The sequence below is a fragment of the Sus scrofa genome, chromosome 6 (genome assembly GCF_054392235.1).
Source record: "Sus scrofa isolate SSC_HxYL_T2T_F1_AM1 chromosome 6, Sscrofa_HxYL_maternal_Yorkshire_Landrace_v2.0, whole genome shotgun sequence".
In the NCBI taxonomy this organism is placed as follows: Eukaryota; Metazoa; Chordata; class Mammalia; order Artiodactyla; family Suidae; genus Sus; species Sus scrofa.
This window is the reverse complement of record NC_139388.1, coordinates 82,142,382-82,158,929: the sequence shown is the minus strand read 5'-3', so window position 1 is coordinate 82,158,929 and position 16,548 is coordinate 82,142,382. Positions and strand designations below refer to the sequence as shown.

The 16,548-nt window shown below is 43.3% G+C and overlaps 1 protein-coding gene across 35 annotated transcripts in view; it reads left to right on the top strand.

The window, feature by feature from the left end:
- The first annotated feature begins 185 nt into the window (after positions 1-185).
- UBR4 (ubiquitin protein ligase E3 component n-recognin 4) overlaps positions 186-16,548 on the top strand; it is a 139,715-nt gene continuing 123,352 nt past the window's right edge. For all 35 annotated transcript variants that reach the window (XM_084963083.1, XM_084963100.1, XM_084963091.1 and 32 more), the window contains exons 1-8: positions 186-437; positions 9,416-9,513; positions 10,770-10,873; positions 11,648-11,777; positions 11,892-12,031; positions 12,541-12,643; positions 12,755-12,896; positions 13,055-13,179. In XM_084963083.1, the coding sequence (XP_084819209.1) occupies positions 262-437; positions 9,416-9,513; positions 10,770-10,873; positions 11,648-11,777; positions 11,892-12,031; positions 12,541-12,643; positions 12,755-12,896; positions 13,055-13,179 (1,018 nt within the window). In that variant the 5' untranslated portion in view covers positions 186-261. The remainder of the gene's footprint in view (positions 438-9,415; positions 9,514-10,769; positions 10,874-11,647; positions 11,778-11,891; positions 12,032-12,540; positions 12,644-12,754; positions 12,897-13,054; positions 13,180-16,548) is intronic.

The window sequence follows — 16,548 nt, the reverse complement described above, 5'->3', positions numbered from 1 at the left end:
GCGCAAGCGCGGAGCTTAACGTGCCAGAGCGCAGCCGAAGCGCTACTTCCTGCGCAGGCGCAGCCCCTCGGCCCTGCCCCCACACCACGCCACGCTCCCACTGCAGGAGCGGAGGCCGGCCGTCCTCCCGCGTTGCGTATTTAGGCTGGCGACTGCGTCGCGCAGTCTGACGCGCCGATTGCGTCACTTCCGCCCCCTCCCGGGAGGCGGTGCTGGGCCGGTGGCAAGCCCCGGGAGGGAGCCGCAGTAGTACGACGGAAGATGGCGACGAGCGGCGGCGAAGAGGCGGCGGCTGCGGCCCCGGCGCCCGGGGCTCCTACAGCGGGGGCAGACACGACCCCGGGCTGGGAGGTGGCGGTGCGGCCCCTGCTGTCCGCGTCCTATTCCGCCTTTGAGATGAAGGAGTTGCCGCAGCTGGTGGCCTCAGTCATCGAGAGGTACCGGGCGGCGGCCCCGGCGGGTCGGGCGACGGGAGGGGGAGGGGAGGTTGTGCCAGAGGGTTTGGACCCGCTTCCTGGCTGTCTCCTGCCGCTCTGGGACCTCTGTCCAGCCACAGCTTTGGGGTTCCCAGGTCCTGAGAGACCGAGGCTTGTCCGGCCAACCCCGGTAAATCCTGTGCCTCAATTTCCCTCCTGAGCAAAACTTTTGAAGACGCCCTTTCGGGAGGGTGTGGCCGATTGGTTTGGGAGTACTTTTGAGCTGCATTGCTCTCTTAGGGGAATGTCTCCCGGACCGCCCCCTCCGTTAAGGTCAAAGCACAGATGAGTTTGCATTTCTTGCTCGCACTCATCCCTCTAGCCTGGGCCTCAGCGGAACCTAGGGTTTAAATTGGAGACCTAGCACATGATTTAATAACGGTCTCCGTGGTGCTATAATCGCTGGGGGCACGTGCTATTTCTGTGACTGATATGTGACTGAAACCACTAGTTACCATCGATGACTTTCTTTTCAGATTGCACGAATAGTATATTGTACTGTAACGGTTTTTTGATAAAAACATTTAAGTGTGTTAGCCTGAGAGGTCATTTTCCCATTGAAACAGTGTACTCGCGCTGTCTCTCAATAAAATATTTTCAGGCTCTTACCAACGGGACTGTTTATTGGTTTGCTGTTACACGGTTTTGTCTTTTTGAGATTCTTAGATTTTGAGAGTTGTGTTTATACAAGGCAGTGGTACCTGGCTTTTGTTGTCTTACCTTACTCAGAGCACTCTTTCATTAGTTTAATGGTAGATGTACCTTTAAAGCAAGTCTCACTTTCATTTTTCTAGTCAAGAGTAACTTGACTTCAGCAAATCTCTGCAATTGCTAACCCTGTCATTTATAGCTTCATGTCAACAAGAGTGTATCTACATGTTGTCCAGAAGGTTAGAAATTGCTATTTATTGCTCAAGGGAGGTTCATGCGTTGGCACATTGTCTAGTATGGTGTTTATTGTTAGGTTTCTGATGCTTTGGATACAGTTTAAAAAATAAATTATAATGAAATAATGGCTTAGTTTGATAATTTCACAGTTAACTTTACAGATGGATTTCCCTAACAGATTATTAAGCCAAGAATGTTCTGAAGATGTAAACAAATAACTAAAGATACTGCTTTCAAATTATGTAGTCTTTATAACTGTTTCAACATTTGGATTAGTGGTATTTTTCTTGAATTATTCTCATCATGCTACTTTTAATGGACAGTGTTCCACTCTTTAGAACATTTGCTTTTATGTTTTTATGGACATGAGCAGAGTAAGTTATAAAGTCATTTGTTGACACCCTTCCATACATCCAGTATTCTGGGCTCATGCTTTTTAAACTGTAATAGTTAAGCAATTCCCTTCAATCTGTAGAAGGAGCCAAAACCAAATACATCAAAGGTACATTTGAATTTTGCCAAATAAGTGATAGTGGCACCCTGTATAGCTGAGATAATCAAGGGTTGCCTGTGTTTGTAGACACTAGTAAAACCACTTTTCATGGTTTAGAAAGGAATTCCAAACTGATGGCTATTTAGTAATGCACATTTTTAGTGGGTGCAAGATCCTTAAAGTCTCTGTTCTGGTATTTGTAGCTCAGTCAACTTTGGAAGCTCCTTCTGTGTCCTCTTCAGGCTCTCTGAGAGCAATAGGACTTTAAGGTTGCACTTAATTGTCTGAGAGGTCATTTTCCCACAGAAACTATATTCTGTCTCTCTCCCTCCCTCCCTCCCCCTTCCCCCTTCCCCTCCCTCTCCCTTCCTTTCTCCCTCCCTCAATAAAAATATTTTCAGACTCTTGCAGACTGGATTGTTTGTTGGTTTGCTGTTACATGGTTCTGTAATTTCCAGAAGTCAAATATCTGGCTTACAGGTTCTTTACAGTTAAAGCAACTAAACATATCAAGTATTCAGTTTGGTATAGACCAGAGGTCAGCACACTCTTTTGTAAAGGGTCAGAGAGTAAATATTTGCGTGAAAGCAAATTTTTGGTGAAATATTTGATTTTTTTCTTCTTGTCTTTTTGCCATTTTCTTGGGCCGTTCCCGTGGCATATGGAGGTTCCCAGGCCAGGGGTCGAATTGGAGCTGCAGCTGCCAGCCTACGCCAGAGCCACAGCAACTTGGAATCCGAGCTGCGTCTGCGACCTACAGCACAGCTCACTGCAACACCGGATCCTTAACCCACTGAGCAAGGCCAGGGATCAAACCCTCAACCTCATGGTTCCTAGTTGGATTCATTAACCACTGAGCCACGACGGGAACTCTGTGGTGAAATATTTGAAAGCAAAATATTTGGTGAAAGCAGCCATACACACTGCATAGATGAATGGGTGTGGCTGTGTTCCAAAATCTTATTTATGGACACTGAAATGTGAATTTTGTATATGTACATGTCACAAAATGTGTTTTTTTGTTTTGTTTTGTTAGCCGTAAAAACCACTCTTTAATGTGGGCTGTACAAAGATGGGTGACTGGCTGGATTTGGCCTGCAGCTGTAGTTTGCCAGCCCCTGGTGTAGAGCACAGAAATTAATACCCTGCTATGAAATTTAATACCCTGCTATGAGTAATTTGTTTCTGAAAAGTTTTGTCTTTACAAAAAAAAAAAAAAAGAGTGTCAGTTTGTGTGGAATTAGTTCTTGAACATCAAGTTATGATTACTGAATATAGGACCAGGTTAGAACCAGCACTGTACGGGTGCTGTTGTGTGCTTCGTTTTGTAGCTAATCAAAGGTGTAGGTGCCCAGGCTGCTCCTTTACCTCTGTGGTTGCTGCTCCCATCTCCTGCAGTTTTTCCCTCTTTCTTTCTCTTGCTATGCCTGCCTTGTTTTTCTTTCTTGCCTCCAGGGACCTTCTGTTTTTCTTTTGGAGTCTTCTCTCTGCTTCCCTTTTTGATGTCCTGGCTCCATCACGCCAGCTCTTACTTCCCAACTGGTGGCCTGCCCATCCATTGTATTCCTCTCTTTTTGACTTTTGGGGATTATGACACATGCCCCAAGAGACTCCTCAGTACTCCTCCGTTCTACCATCCATCTATTTTTTTCAAACTTTTATAGTTGAAATTGACCTTTGGGTTTGAAGAAAAGGTAGATGAAATAATTCTTAGGTCCAGATCCTGTTTGTTAAGTTTGACTTTGTAACCAAACTGAAACAAAGGAGTAGGCATGGATGCCTACTCTCAAAAGCGTCATTAGATCTTTAAGAGAAAAAGATACAAGAATTTACTGAACGGGGACTTCATTTCTACTGCTTGTTGTCTTTTAGTAGTATTGCATGTCTTTTAGTAGTAAAGATTGAAAATCTTTTAAACATCATTCTAGACCAGAAATGAAGGTAGAACTAGCTTAATGGAGCACATACCATACATGGGCTTGATTAGTATAATTGCTGAATGTAGCCTTATGTACGATCCAATACAGAATTCCTTCCTTGGCGTTCCTGTCGTGGCTCAGCAGAAACAAATCTGACTAGTATCCACGAGGAAACAGGTTTGATCCCTGACCTCATTCAGTGGGTTAAGGATCTGGCGTTGCCATGAGCTGTGTAGGTCGCAAATGTGGCTCGGATCTGGCATTGCTGTGGCTGTGATGTAGGTCGGCAGCTACAACTCCAATTTGACCCCTAGTGTGGCAACTTCCATATGCTGCTTTTTAGGGTGTGGCCCTAGAAAGACCCCCCCCCCCAAAAAAAGAATTTTTTTCTTAACTCTGCAGAACGTCTTGGTGAACATGGTTGCCACTGAACAATTTGATTGAGTTTTTGTAGATTAAAAAAACAAAACAGGAGTTCCCGTCGTGGCGCAGTGGTTAACAAATCCGACTAGGAACCATGAGGTTGCGGGTTCTATCCCTGGCCTTGCTCAGTGGGTTACGAATCTGGTGTTGCCGTGAGCTGTGGTGTAGGCTGCAGACGCGGCTGGGATCCTGCGTTGCTGTGGCTCTGGCGTAGGCTGGTGGCTACAGCTCCGATTCGACCCCTAGCCTGGGAACCTCTATATGCCATGAGAGTGGCCCAAGAAATGGCAAAAAGACAAAAAACAAAAAACAAAAAACAAAAAAACAACCCCTTTCCCCTGAGCCAGTCCTTCCTAGGCTATCCTGGCTTTCTTAGTGATAAACCTCCTTGAGTCTCTGCCCCCAGCTATTTGGTAAAATTTAGGCCAGAGAAACCTACTTGGGAAGGCAGAAGCTGTTACAACATCTCCATTAGAAAATGCACAGTCATTTTCTAAAAATCTCGGAAGGAACAAAGGGATGGACTAATGCCATGATCAGTTGAGTTCATGACTGACCTATAGGAAATAAAAGAAGCCAGCCACTGAATGATGAGAATATAGTTAATTGTGAGATTAGATTATATTTCTGTGTCTTAATATCAAATTCCCCACAAGTTTGTCAAGAGTGTGAAGGAGGTATGGAAATTTTCAGTTATTTGTTAAACACGTATTGAGTATGCTGTGACACAGCAGATGTTCAGTAAGTATATATTTTAAAAATGGATATAGGAGTTCCCATTGTGGCTCAGCGGTAACGAACCCTGAATGGTATCCATGAGGATGGGCGTTTGATCCCTGGCATCTCTCAGTGGATTAAGGACCCAGCATCCACAAGCTGCGGCTTAGGTGGAAGATGTGACTCGGATCCGGTTGCTGTGGCTGTGGCGTAGGCTGGCAGCTACATCTCCAATTTGACCCCTGGCCTGGGAACTTCCATATGCTGTGGGTGCAGCCTTGAAAAGACCAAAAAAAAAAAAAAAAAAAAAAAAAAAAGTGGGTATAATTCAGAGTTCCCGCCATTGTACAGTGGGTTAGGAACCCTAGTGTGGGTCATTGTGGGTGTTCGTGTTCGATTCCTGGCCTGGTGCAGTGGGTTAAAGGATCTGGCGTTGCCGCAGCTTGGGGTAGGTCACAGCTGTGGCATGGGTTCAGTCCCTGGCTGGGGAATTTCCTTATGCTGCAGATAAGGCTATAAAATGAAGAAAATACGGACACAACTCAGTGTATTCACTATGCTTATTTATTTCATGATTATACGTACCTTTTTTTTTTGAGTGTCATGAGATTTTTATCTCTTTTTAATTTTTTTAATAATGATTATTTTTTTCCATTATAGCTAGTTTTCAGTGTTCTGTCAATTTTCTACTGTACAGTGAGGTAACCCAGACATACATGTATACATTTTTTTTTCTCACGTTATCATGCTCCCTCATAAGTGATTAGATATAGTTCCCAGTGCTATACAGCAGGAGATTCTAAATATCTTGAAATAAGTAAGCATAATGGATTCTATACTTGAGAGTTTATGATTCTGATGAGGGGAAAGGGCTTTGTGGAGTTCCCATAATTTCCAAAAAAAAGATGAATAACATGTTATCTAAGAGGGAGAAGGGAGATGGATGGATCCTTGGTCTTTTATTTTATCCTATCAGATTTGCACCTCTTCCTAAAAAAACCTAGATATTTCCAGATCCTCGCCAGTTCTTTTTTACCTGCATGTCAGATTGGATTTCTCTGACCTGGCTGCTTAGCTGCTATTTTCCTTATACTCTGCGTTCTGTTTATTTTGTATGGAGTAGAAACACTTCATATTCCTTGTCTTTTCCGTGGTACTTTTCTTGGGAAGTTTGTTAGGAGAAGCAGATATTTGAGGAAAATAGCTTAACTGCCTAGAAGAAAGATCTACTTTTAACTTTAAGTCTCTGTCTTTTTCTTCCCATGTCATTATTTGCCTTCAGTTTCTTCATTCTTCCCTTTCCTACCTAACACCCTGCCCTTTTCTCCATTTTTCCATTTCTTTGCCTGCTCTTGTGACCTGCTGTCTGTTAGGTTCTTGGGGGATGAGGACGGCTGAGGAAGCGAGGCAGCATATCTTTCTTAGGTTACTCAGACACACTTTTTCTTTTTTTTTTTTTTTTTTTTGTCTTTTTGTCATTTCTCGGGCCGCTCCTGCGGCATATGGAGGTTCCCAGGCTAGGGGTCCAATTGGAGCTGTAGCCACCGACCTACACCAGAGCCACAGCAACGCAGGATCCGAGCCACGTCTGCAACCTACACCACAGCTCACGGCAACGCCGGATCTTCAACCCACTGAGCAAGGGCAGGGATCGAACCCGCAACCTCATGGTTCCTAGTCGCATTCGTTAACCACTGAGCCACGACGGGAACTCCTGATGCTATTTTCTTTTGAGTCTTCTGTTTCAGAGCATTTTTATTGCTATACCTTCAAGTTCATTAATCTTCTAAAATGTCTAACTTGCCACTATTCCTGTTCTATGCACCACGGCGGGAACTCCCAGACACACTTTTTCTTTAGAGGCAAGAGGTCTGACATCCTTTGGACCACGTGTGCATCTGTGTCCTCTCTCCTTTAAGTCTTTCAAACTAATTTCCCAGGTTTATCCTTAGTTGCCCAAAGCAGATTGTGAGTGGAACTCAAGAGTGCTCTTTTTTTTTTTTTTTTCCTATTGCTAACGGTCATCTTTCCCCAGAGAGCATTATTCTTGGTTTCTTGACTGTAATAAGGCAGTTGTATATTTCTAGGGCAGAGAGTAGGGTTTGTTAAATCACAGCGAGGCAGCATTGAACCAGGCAATTAAATGTGTCTATTCCCATATTTTGGATGTTTTATCTGAATAGGATGAAAACAACAGAATAAGTTCATCCTTTGGATGGGCAGTTTTTCTCTTAGTTTTGGTAAACCTGTTCAGCTGAAAAACTTAAGCATATGCAGCTCTGAAATTTGGAAGTAAAGCAGAGAAGGTAAATACTTAGCAAAAATCTATCGGATTACAGGGTAGAGAAACCTTAGAACAATGAATGCAGAAGTGTCAGGATCGGAGTGAAGGGACAGCTCTGCAGAAGAGGTGGAAGCAGGGGGTTAGGGAGTTCACTGCTGAATGTGATGTGACCCTTGCCAGCACGATGGCCCCCAGAAACTGAGTGTTGCTTGATGTTTAAGGGTGGTTTACTCCTCCTTTTTTTTTTTCTTCTTTTTTTTTTTGTCGTTTTGCCATTTCTTGGGCCGCTCCTGCGGCATATGGAGGTTCCCAGGCTAGGGGTCGAACTGGAGCTGTAGCTGCTGGCCACAGCCACAGCCACAGCAACGTGGGATCCGAGCCGCATCTGCAACCTACACCACAGCTCACAGCAATGCCAGATCCTTAACCCACTGAGCAAGGCCAGGGACCGAACCTGCAACCTCATGGTTCCTAGTTGGATTCGTTAACCACTGCACCACGACGGGAACTCCTTTTTTTGTCTTTTGTCCTTTTAGGTCTGCACCCAAAGCGTATGGAGGTTCCCAGGCTAGGAGTCTAATCAGAGCTATAGCTGCCGGCCTACACCACAGCCACAGCCACACCAATGCCAGATCCAAGCCTGCGACCTACACCACTGCTATGGCAATGCCGGCTCCTTGACCCACTGAGTGAGGCCAGGGATCGAACCTACAACCTCATGGTTCCTATTTGGATTCGTTTCCACCGCGCCATGATGGGAACTCTTTTTTTTGGTTTTGTTTTTGTTTTCTTCCTTTTTTTTTTTTTCCTCTCTTCCCATCTTACAGCTAGGAAGAAGTGGTCCTTGGTGGGCAGCAGTGTCCTGGTACATCATAGGTGCTCTATAGATATTTTTTCTTGATGAAGGAGTTATTCCAAGATACAGAGCTGACTCTTTGATCAACATCCATTTATACTTGGTAAATCCCCAAATAGTAAAGTGTTTGCAGTGCCAGGATCTTAAGTGCTGTTTCAGTTGATTCACCACTCACATTGGCACCTTCTAAATGTTAAACTTGTCTTTTTGGCTCCTGTGTTGATTTGGCAAGTGGATAGAGTCCTGACTCTGTTTACCTTTCCCTTCCTAGGCTAATAGTTCTTGTTGGTGAATTAACTTACAGAGGAAACTCTTTAACCACATGCCTCTCCTCTTTCCAATTAATAAGATAAAATTTCTTTGCCTTCGTGTTTCATGGATTGCTGTTAGCATCTGATTCGATAGAGAGAATGGCAGAAGTGTATCCAGCTTTTAGACCTAGTTGGGTTCCAGATTTTCACTGAAGAGAGCATTTCCTCAGCTAAAGTTAAGGGATGCGGTTAAATATCACTGTGTTGTGATCTAGCTGTACCCAGTGGGTGTGGGGAGGAGGATGGAGAACGCTGGTCTCTAAAGAATTTTTGATTTTATCACCCATCAGATGATTTCTTCCCTTGAGTTGTTGATTCTTTTGAAGTTACTGCATTATGGACTGGCCTTGTTCCGGCTATAGTGTTACTGTAGTCATTATTCCAAACAGTGTTTTGAGTGCTGTGCTGTAACCCTTTTTTTGTCAGCTCATGGCATTATTAATTAAATTTTGGTCTTTGCCAATCAGTAATATAGGACAAAATGGTATCCTGTTGTGTTTTTTCTTGTTTCTTTAATTCTAAGTGAGTTTGAAAGTGTTTCCCGGAGTTCCTGTCTTGGGGCAGCGGAAACATGTCTGACTAGGAACCATGAAGTTGCAGGTTCGATCCCTAGCCTGGCTCAGTGGGTTAAGGAACCTCATTGGGTTAAGGAACCGGCATTGCTGTGAGCTGTGATGTAGGTCTCAGACACGGCTCAGATCTGGCGTTGCTGTGGCTCTGGCATAGGCCAGCAGCAACAGCTCCAATTAGACTCCTACCCTGGGAACCTCCATATGCCTTGGGTGTGGCCCTAAAAACTCAAAAGTCAAAAAAAAAAGTTTTTCCTGTTTATTATTAGCCTTTGCTACTTACTAAGCTTAGTACCTTGAAGAAGATACTTTGTTTTAATTCTTTAAGCTTCATTTTCTCAACTTGAATATAGGAATGATAACAGTGCCTACCAAGTAGGATTGCAAGAGGATGAGGTCAGGTAATGCCTATAAAGGGGTAGGGTAGCTAGCATATAGCAAGCATTAAGTAAATGTTGACTAAAATATTTTCTTTGCAGTGAAACAGAAATCTTGCACCACGAGAAGCAGTACGAGCCATTCTACTCATCCTTTGTTGCACTTTCCACACACTATATTACAACAGTTTGTAGCCTCAGTAAGTATTCCACTCTTGTCATTCGCTTGTAAGACTTTGTGAATAGGGGAATTGTGTATCCTCTTGTTAGGGTGTCTGAACAAGTTGTTAATGAGTTTGTGTTTTAGTTCTAACCTGTTCATCTAAGAGTGGAGATAATTGTCAGGCTGAAAAGGCTCTGGAAGTTCCTTTACCTAGGCTAACAAAAATTGTTTGGACATCTACTTCATTACCCATCAAATTAACCTTCCTTACCTTTTTAATCAGAACCATTTTATTATCTCACACATGTAATTACTAGTGTGCTAATTTCGGGGGCGTGGGTGGTGGAATTGGGCAAGGTGGATACTGACCCAGGGTTAGCAGCCACTAACCGAGGCTCTATTCCTTATTTGGTTTCAGTGAGAAATTAGATTCTCCTTTTGTGTTCTCTGGTATGTGAAGGGATTTCAACGTCAGTTCCCTATCTTTTAAACTTTCTACCCCCCGCCCCCACAAAGTGTCCAAACCCTTACATTCCACTATTTCTGCAATTTTGCATCTTCACTTGTTTAAAATCCTAACTCATATAGTTCTGAAGAATTCTAATTATTTGTTTACTTAATTTGCTAAGCAAGCAAAATGAAAGGAAGTTGCAGAGTTGTTGAGTAATCCTTCAGTGTCCAGTCCTGTTTATTATAGGCATTGGCTACTGGTGTAAGAATCACTTTTAGCTTGGAGAAATTTTGAGTGGTAAGCCCACTGCACAAGGGAAAAGGAGAGGTAGTATATTCTAGTGGTTAAGAGCGTGAACTCTAGAGCCAGACTTCGTGAATTTGACTCTAGCCGTGTAACTTTGGGCAAGTCATTTAACCTCTCTATGGTTTAATTTCCTTATCTGTTAAAAAAAAAAAAAAGGAGGGGGAGAGGATGACAATGTCTACCTCCTAGAATTGGTTTAAGGATTAAGTGGGTTAATGTATTTGAAGTGCATGGTTCTTCCTGTGATGTAATTCCTTTTAGAGTTATCTTAATTTCTTTGTGTTTTTTTTTTTTTTTTTTGAGAATTATCTTAATTTATAATAAATGTTCATTGACCTAGAAGCAATTGATGGTTATCAATCAATGCCCAGTTGCCTTGCTTGCTTATTGGGTTGTTGGTTCTGAATAATCATTATAGAATGATATTGGGAATGCTGAACATATGAAGCTCAATACTTACTGGGTTTGGTTTATTGACTCTGAAGCTGAAGTGAGTCATAGCAGTCTTGAGTTAAGTAAAGCTTATTACTTCTCAGTTCCCCGGAACCAGCTTCAGTCTGTGGCAGCAGCCTGTAAGGTCCTGATCGAGTTTTCTCTCCTACGTCTGGAGAATCCAGACGAGGCTTGCGCTGTGTCCCAGGTAAGAGTAATGGACCTTTTTCTGGCCCTTATTTTGAGGTGGGCTTGTCACTGACTAGTGGAATGATGGAGAAGGCATGGCCTAGAGTAGGGGTTGGTAAACTTTTTCTGTGATAGGCCACATAGTAAATAATTTGCTGACCATTCAGACCTTGTTGCAGCTGGTCTCTGCCTTTTAAACTCTGCTTTTGTAGTGTGAAAGCAGTGACAGACAATGTGTAAACAGATGAGCACAGCTGTGGTCCAGTCAACTTTATTTACAGAAACATAGTGGGCTGAATTGGGGCCATGGTTTACCAACCTCTGGCATAGAGGTCTGCAGAGGCTTTTTCAAGGATTGCAAGGGTGTATGCCTTTGGGGGCCGGGCAGGTAACATATGAGTTAAGTGTGTTAGTTGAGATGAAAAGGGTGCATGACCCAGCTATGAAGGGGCCAGTCACCATTTGGCTCCAGGTGATTGTTGCCATGCAAGAACGGAGCCTGGAGTGCTGAATTATTGAGAGTGACAGGAAATCTCCATTTGTATGTTAAACCTTCCATGCTTTAAAAAGTTAGCCATAACTTCAAATTAAACACCACCACCACTGTGAGAACAGTAAGACAAACCTGCAAGCTGGTATGGTCTCGGGACCATCAGCTTGTGATCTCTGCTTTAGTGATTTTCTCCTAATTTGCGATTCTTGGTATGAACCTAAATTTGGCCCTGTGCCAGTTAGAGGTCCCTAAGGAATAAAAATCTTCTAAAAGATGTACTTGAATTTCTTTTCTTGTCAGAAACACTTGATTCTCCTCATCAAGGGCCTGTGCACTGGCTGCAGTCGACTAGATAGAACTGAAATTATCACGTTTACAGCAATGATGAAATCGGCCAAGCTGCCACAAACAGTGAAGACACTCTCAGATGGTGCGTGTTCCTTCACCTGACCTGGTTTCTCGGCCACTCTCCTGGCCAGGTTTTTCCCCTTTTGCCTTCTAGTGGCACTGCCCTCATCCCTTCTCCTGCTTTTGTATTTTATAGTGGAAGATCAGAAAGAGCTGGCCTCCCCAGTAAGCCCAGAGCTGAGGCAGAAGGAGGTCCAGATGAATTTTTTGAACCAGCTGACATCAGTTTTTAATCCTAGAACTGTAGCATCATCGCCCGTAGGGCCACAGACTCCGGTGAGTTACTGCAGCCAGATGGCCTCATCCTGTGGGGTTTTTGTTAAGATGATGATTCTAGAAAAAAGAACTAGCAAACGTATTTTATATTTGTGATATGAAATGATGTACATGCCTATGGTAGAAAAAAAGTTGAAAACAAAGCAAAAATAAGTAACACCCCAATTCTTTCTGTCCACAGTTATTCTCTTGGTGACCATTCTTCTAACATTTCTCAATGCAAATGGACAAATAAAGAGTCTAGATTCCTTTCTGTAAAAGGCATCACTTTGTACTAGTAGCAGGATAGATATATATTTTAAAGCTATATATTTTCCCCTCCTCTTGGAAAATAACTTGTATTTTCTCCAACATTAGAGAGGGATTACCCCCTCATTACTGGGAAGTCTGAAGAGTACCTGCGGAGCTGCTGTCAGTTTGGGCAGTTGGTTCGATTCTGAGCTTGAGGGCAACAGCTAACCTGATGATAGTTTCTTGATAAGCCTTTCATGTCCTTTGTTTCTTTTCAGGCGGAAGGAGAAGGTGATGAGCAGTCATCCACAGATCAAGCCTCTGCTGTCAAAACCAAGAATGTGTTCATAGCTCAGAATGTGGCTAGTCTTCAGGAGCTTGGTAAGCTTAATTGTTGTCAGAAAGCTGGTTTCTCTGCCTCCAGAAATTCCTTGAGTGGAAAATAAGCAGCAGAGGCCTCTTGGTAAGGTTGAGCCTTTTTCATTACTTCAGGTGGCTCAGAGAAGCTGCTGCGTGTGTGTTTGAACCTGCCCTATTTCCTGCGCTACATCAACCGGTTTCAAGATGCAGTGTTGGCCAATTCCTTCTTTATCATGCCTGCGACAGTAGCAGATGCCACTGCTGTTCGAAATGGGTAAGGCGCTCCAGGGCACGTGTGTTACGTTTCAATGCTGTTCTCAAAAAGAGAGAGACTTGTTAGTTTTTGTGGCATGCTGACTTTCTTTGTCAGATTATAGAAGCAAGTGATTCAAAGAGATATTTTTGTTCATCTTCTCTTCTGTTACATTCCAGTTTTCATTCACTAGTGATCGATGTAACCATGGCATTGGATACCCTTTCTCTCCCTGTGTTGGAACCTCTCAATCCTTCTCGTCTGCAGGATGTGACAGTCCTCAGCCTAAGTTGTCTGTATGCAGGTGAGAAGTTATCATATCTGATCTCACTTTCTCAGCCAAGCACGGTTATACTTTCTGGAAGCTGTGATATCCTGAGTACTCTTTCCCCCTTTCCTTAGTCCCTTCCCCCAAGGATCCTTTCATAGCTCATCTAGGTGAAAGGAGGTCTCAGTAGGAATCTTGTAAATTGCCTTATTGTTCATCTGTTGCCGTTGTGTTATGTGCATATTGATTTCATAGTAGTATGTTCATGTAGTAAATGTCTGCTGTGTGAAAAGCAAAATGCCACGTGCTTTTGGGATACTGAGATGAGTAATGTGTAATCCCTGCCCTCAAGGAGCCTACACTTGAGCGGTGGAGAACAGATGGGACCACAGAGCATAAAGTAAAGTAGGAGATGATAAAGGCGAAAAGAGAAGTGGAGAAGAAAAGAGAAGTGGAGAATGTTGTGGGCACACAAAGAAGGAAGAGATTGAGTCTTGCAGTCTCTTTTTGGGAATAGATTTGAGGAAGGCTTCATGGGACAGGTGGTGTCTGTTTATATTGATAAATACAATGATTGTTATTCTCCATGCTTCCACAAAATCTCATCTCTTCCTGTTGATTATGCTGCCTCGGAAGTAGGGCCTAACAGCTGGTGTTTACTCTCTTTTAAGTTATTGTTACAGTGATTTTTTTTTTAACCTAAGTCGCTGATCCTTCATTTCAAATACCATAGTCCTGGTATATTTTGGGAGGTATAACAATTTCCAGTGTTTACTGGGTACTGTGAGTGAGGATTTGAACAGTCTTGGAAACCTGACCTTGGGAGCACCAAGAAATTGCTGAGGTTAATCATCTCCCTGCAATTCTTTGAATAGCTTTATTTTTTCATTTTTATTTTTTGTCTTTTGTCTTTTTAGGGCCATACCCTAAAAAGCATATGGAGCTTTTGGAGTTTACTACTTATGGAGGTTCCCAGGCTAGGGGTCAAATCGGAGCTGTAGCTGCTGGCCTACACCACAGCCACAGCAACGTGGGATCCGAGCCTGGTCTGTGACCTACACTACAGCTCATGGCAACGCTGGACCCTTAACCCACTGAGTGAGGCCAGGGATCAAACCTGCATTCTCATGGTTGCTAGTCGGGTTCGTTAACCACTGAGCCATGATGGGAACTCCTGAATAGCTTTATTTTAAACATCTGTGTGTAAATAGGAATATAAAGATATAGGTACTTTGAATTGGGGAAGGCAGTAGTTGCAAAGGAGTTCTGTTGATATATCTTGCAGGACAGGACAGGATTTCAGCATGACTATCCCAGGCAGCGGTGAAAGCAAGACCACAGTGTCCCAGAGTTTGGAGGAGCATTGTGTATGTGAATGAGATTAGCAGGTGTTGTACAGCTGGAAAGGAACCCAATCACTGAGGGTTTATTTTTATTTTATTTGCTTTTTAGGGTTGCACCTGTGGCATATGGAGGTTCTCAGGCTAGGGGTTGAACTGGAGCTGTAGCTGCCAGCCTATACCACAGCTATGGCAACACTGGATCCTTAACCCACTGAGCGAGGCCAGGGATCGAATCTGCATGTTTGTGGATACTAGTCAGATTTGTTACCACTGAGCCACAATGGGACCTCCTCACCGAGGGCCTAGAAGTGCAGTCTAAGTCCTTTGGACCATAGCCTGTAGATAGTAGAGACCATTAAAGATTTTGAAATGTGGCAGGAGCTGCACTGTACTTCAGGAAACATGTTCAGGCAGAAGTACCAGAGTGTTTTGAGGTGTTGGGGATATGTGGGAAGCTGGAAGGCATGTTAGGGTGAATTTGCCATCATTTGGGAAGGGCCTGAGCTAGAGGAGCAGCTGTGGGAATGAAAAGCTGAAGCTGCTGTGAGGATGCGCTCTCTCCAAGCCTGTTTCTAGTGTTTATTTCTCAGTTCTCTGTCTTCGATTTTCGCATTTTTTAATTTGTGGTTTATTAGCTTCAATTTTCAGGGAATTTCTTTTCTGTCTTTAAAAAAAAATGCGATGACCGCACAGGCGGCATATGGAAGTTCCCTGGCCAGGGGTTGTATCAAGGTCATAGCTGTGGATCCTTTAACCCACTGTGTCAGGCCAGGGATCACACCTGCCTCCGCAGCCATCCAAGTTACTGCAGTCAAATTTTTTTTTTTTTTCTGGCCACCCTGTGGCATATGGAGCTCCTGGGCCAGGGATCAGATCTGAATCACAGTTGCAACTTAAGTTGCAGCTGCAGCATCGCTGGATCCTCAGCCTACTGTGCTGTGACGGGATTGAATTTGTGTCCCAGTGCTCCCAAGACACTGCTGATCTGGTTGCGCCACAGCAGTAACTCTTGCAGTTAGATTCCTAACCCACTGCACCATAGAGGGAACTCCAGTTTTCAGGGAATTTCTTGAGTATGGACCTCAGTGTACTTAGTCAATAAAGATTAAAGAATCTTTTAAAATTCTTGTTTAAATAAAGAGCTCAGATTTGGCTTGTTGAGATTTGATCACTTGGGATTTGTTTAAAGAAAGTGATTTGGCCTAGATGTCTTTGAGAAATATTAAGTGTGGGATTTTTTTTCTATTATCTTAAAAAATTTTAAAAATATTTTAGGAGTTCCCGTCATGGCGCAGCAGAAACGAATCTAACCAGGAACCATGAGGTTGCAGGTTCAATCCCTGGCCTCGATCAGTGGGTTAAGGATCCAGTGTTGCCATGAGCTGTGGTGTAGGTCGCAGATGCAGCTCGGATTTGGCGTTGCTGTGGCTGTGGTGTAGGCCAGTGGGTATAGCTCCGATTAGACCCCTAGCCTGGGAATCTCCATATGCTGCGGGTGCGGCCATAAAAAGACAAAAAGACCAAAAAAAGAAAAAAAGAAAAAAAAATCTAAATTAACGGAGTTCATTTTTAAAGCAGTTTTTTAGGTTTGCAGAAGAATTGAACAGATTGTACAGAGTTCCCATATACTTTCTGTACACTATACACATTTCCCTTATTATTGACATATTGCATTAATGTATTTGTGGTAATTGGTGAACCAATATTGATACATTATTACCAACTAAAGTCTGTAGTTTACATTAGGTTTCCTTCTTTGTGTTGTACAGTTTATGGGTTTTGACAAATGTATAATGTCATGTAACCATCATCACCTCATATAGAATATATTCAATGCCCCCAATCCCCTGTTCAACCTAGTAGTCCCTCTCCCCTGACCCTACCCCTGGCTCTTAGCAATCACTGGTCTTTTACTGTCTGCATAGTTGGCCTTTTCCAGAGTGTCATAGAGTTAGGATCAATTACATAGTATGTAGCCTTTTCAGACTGACGACTTTTGCCGTTGTACGGCAGGGAGCAGTTTCAGGATGCCCTGTGATACCAAAATCCGTGGATGCTCAAG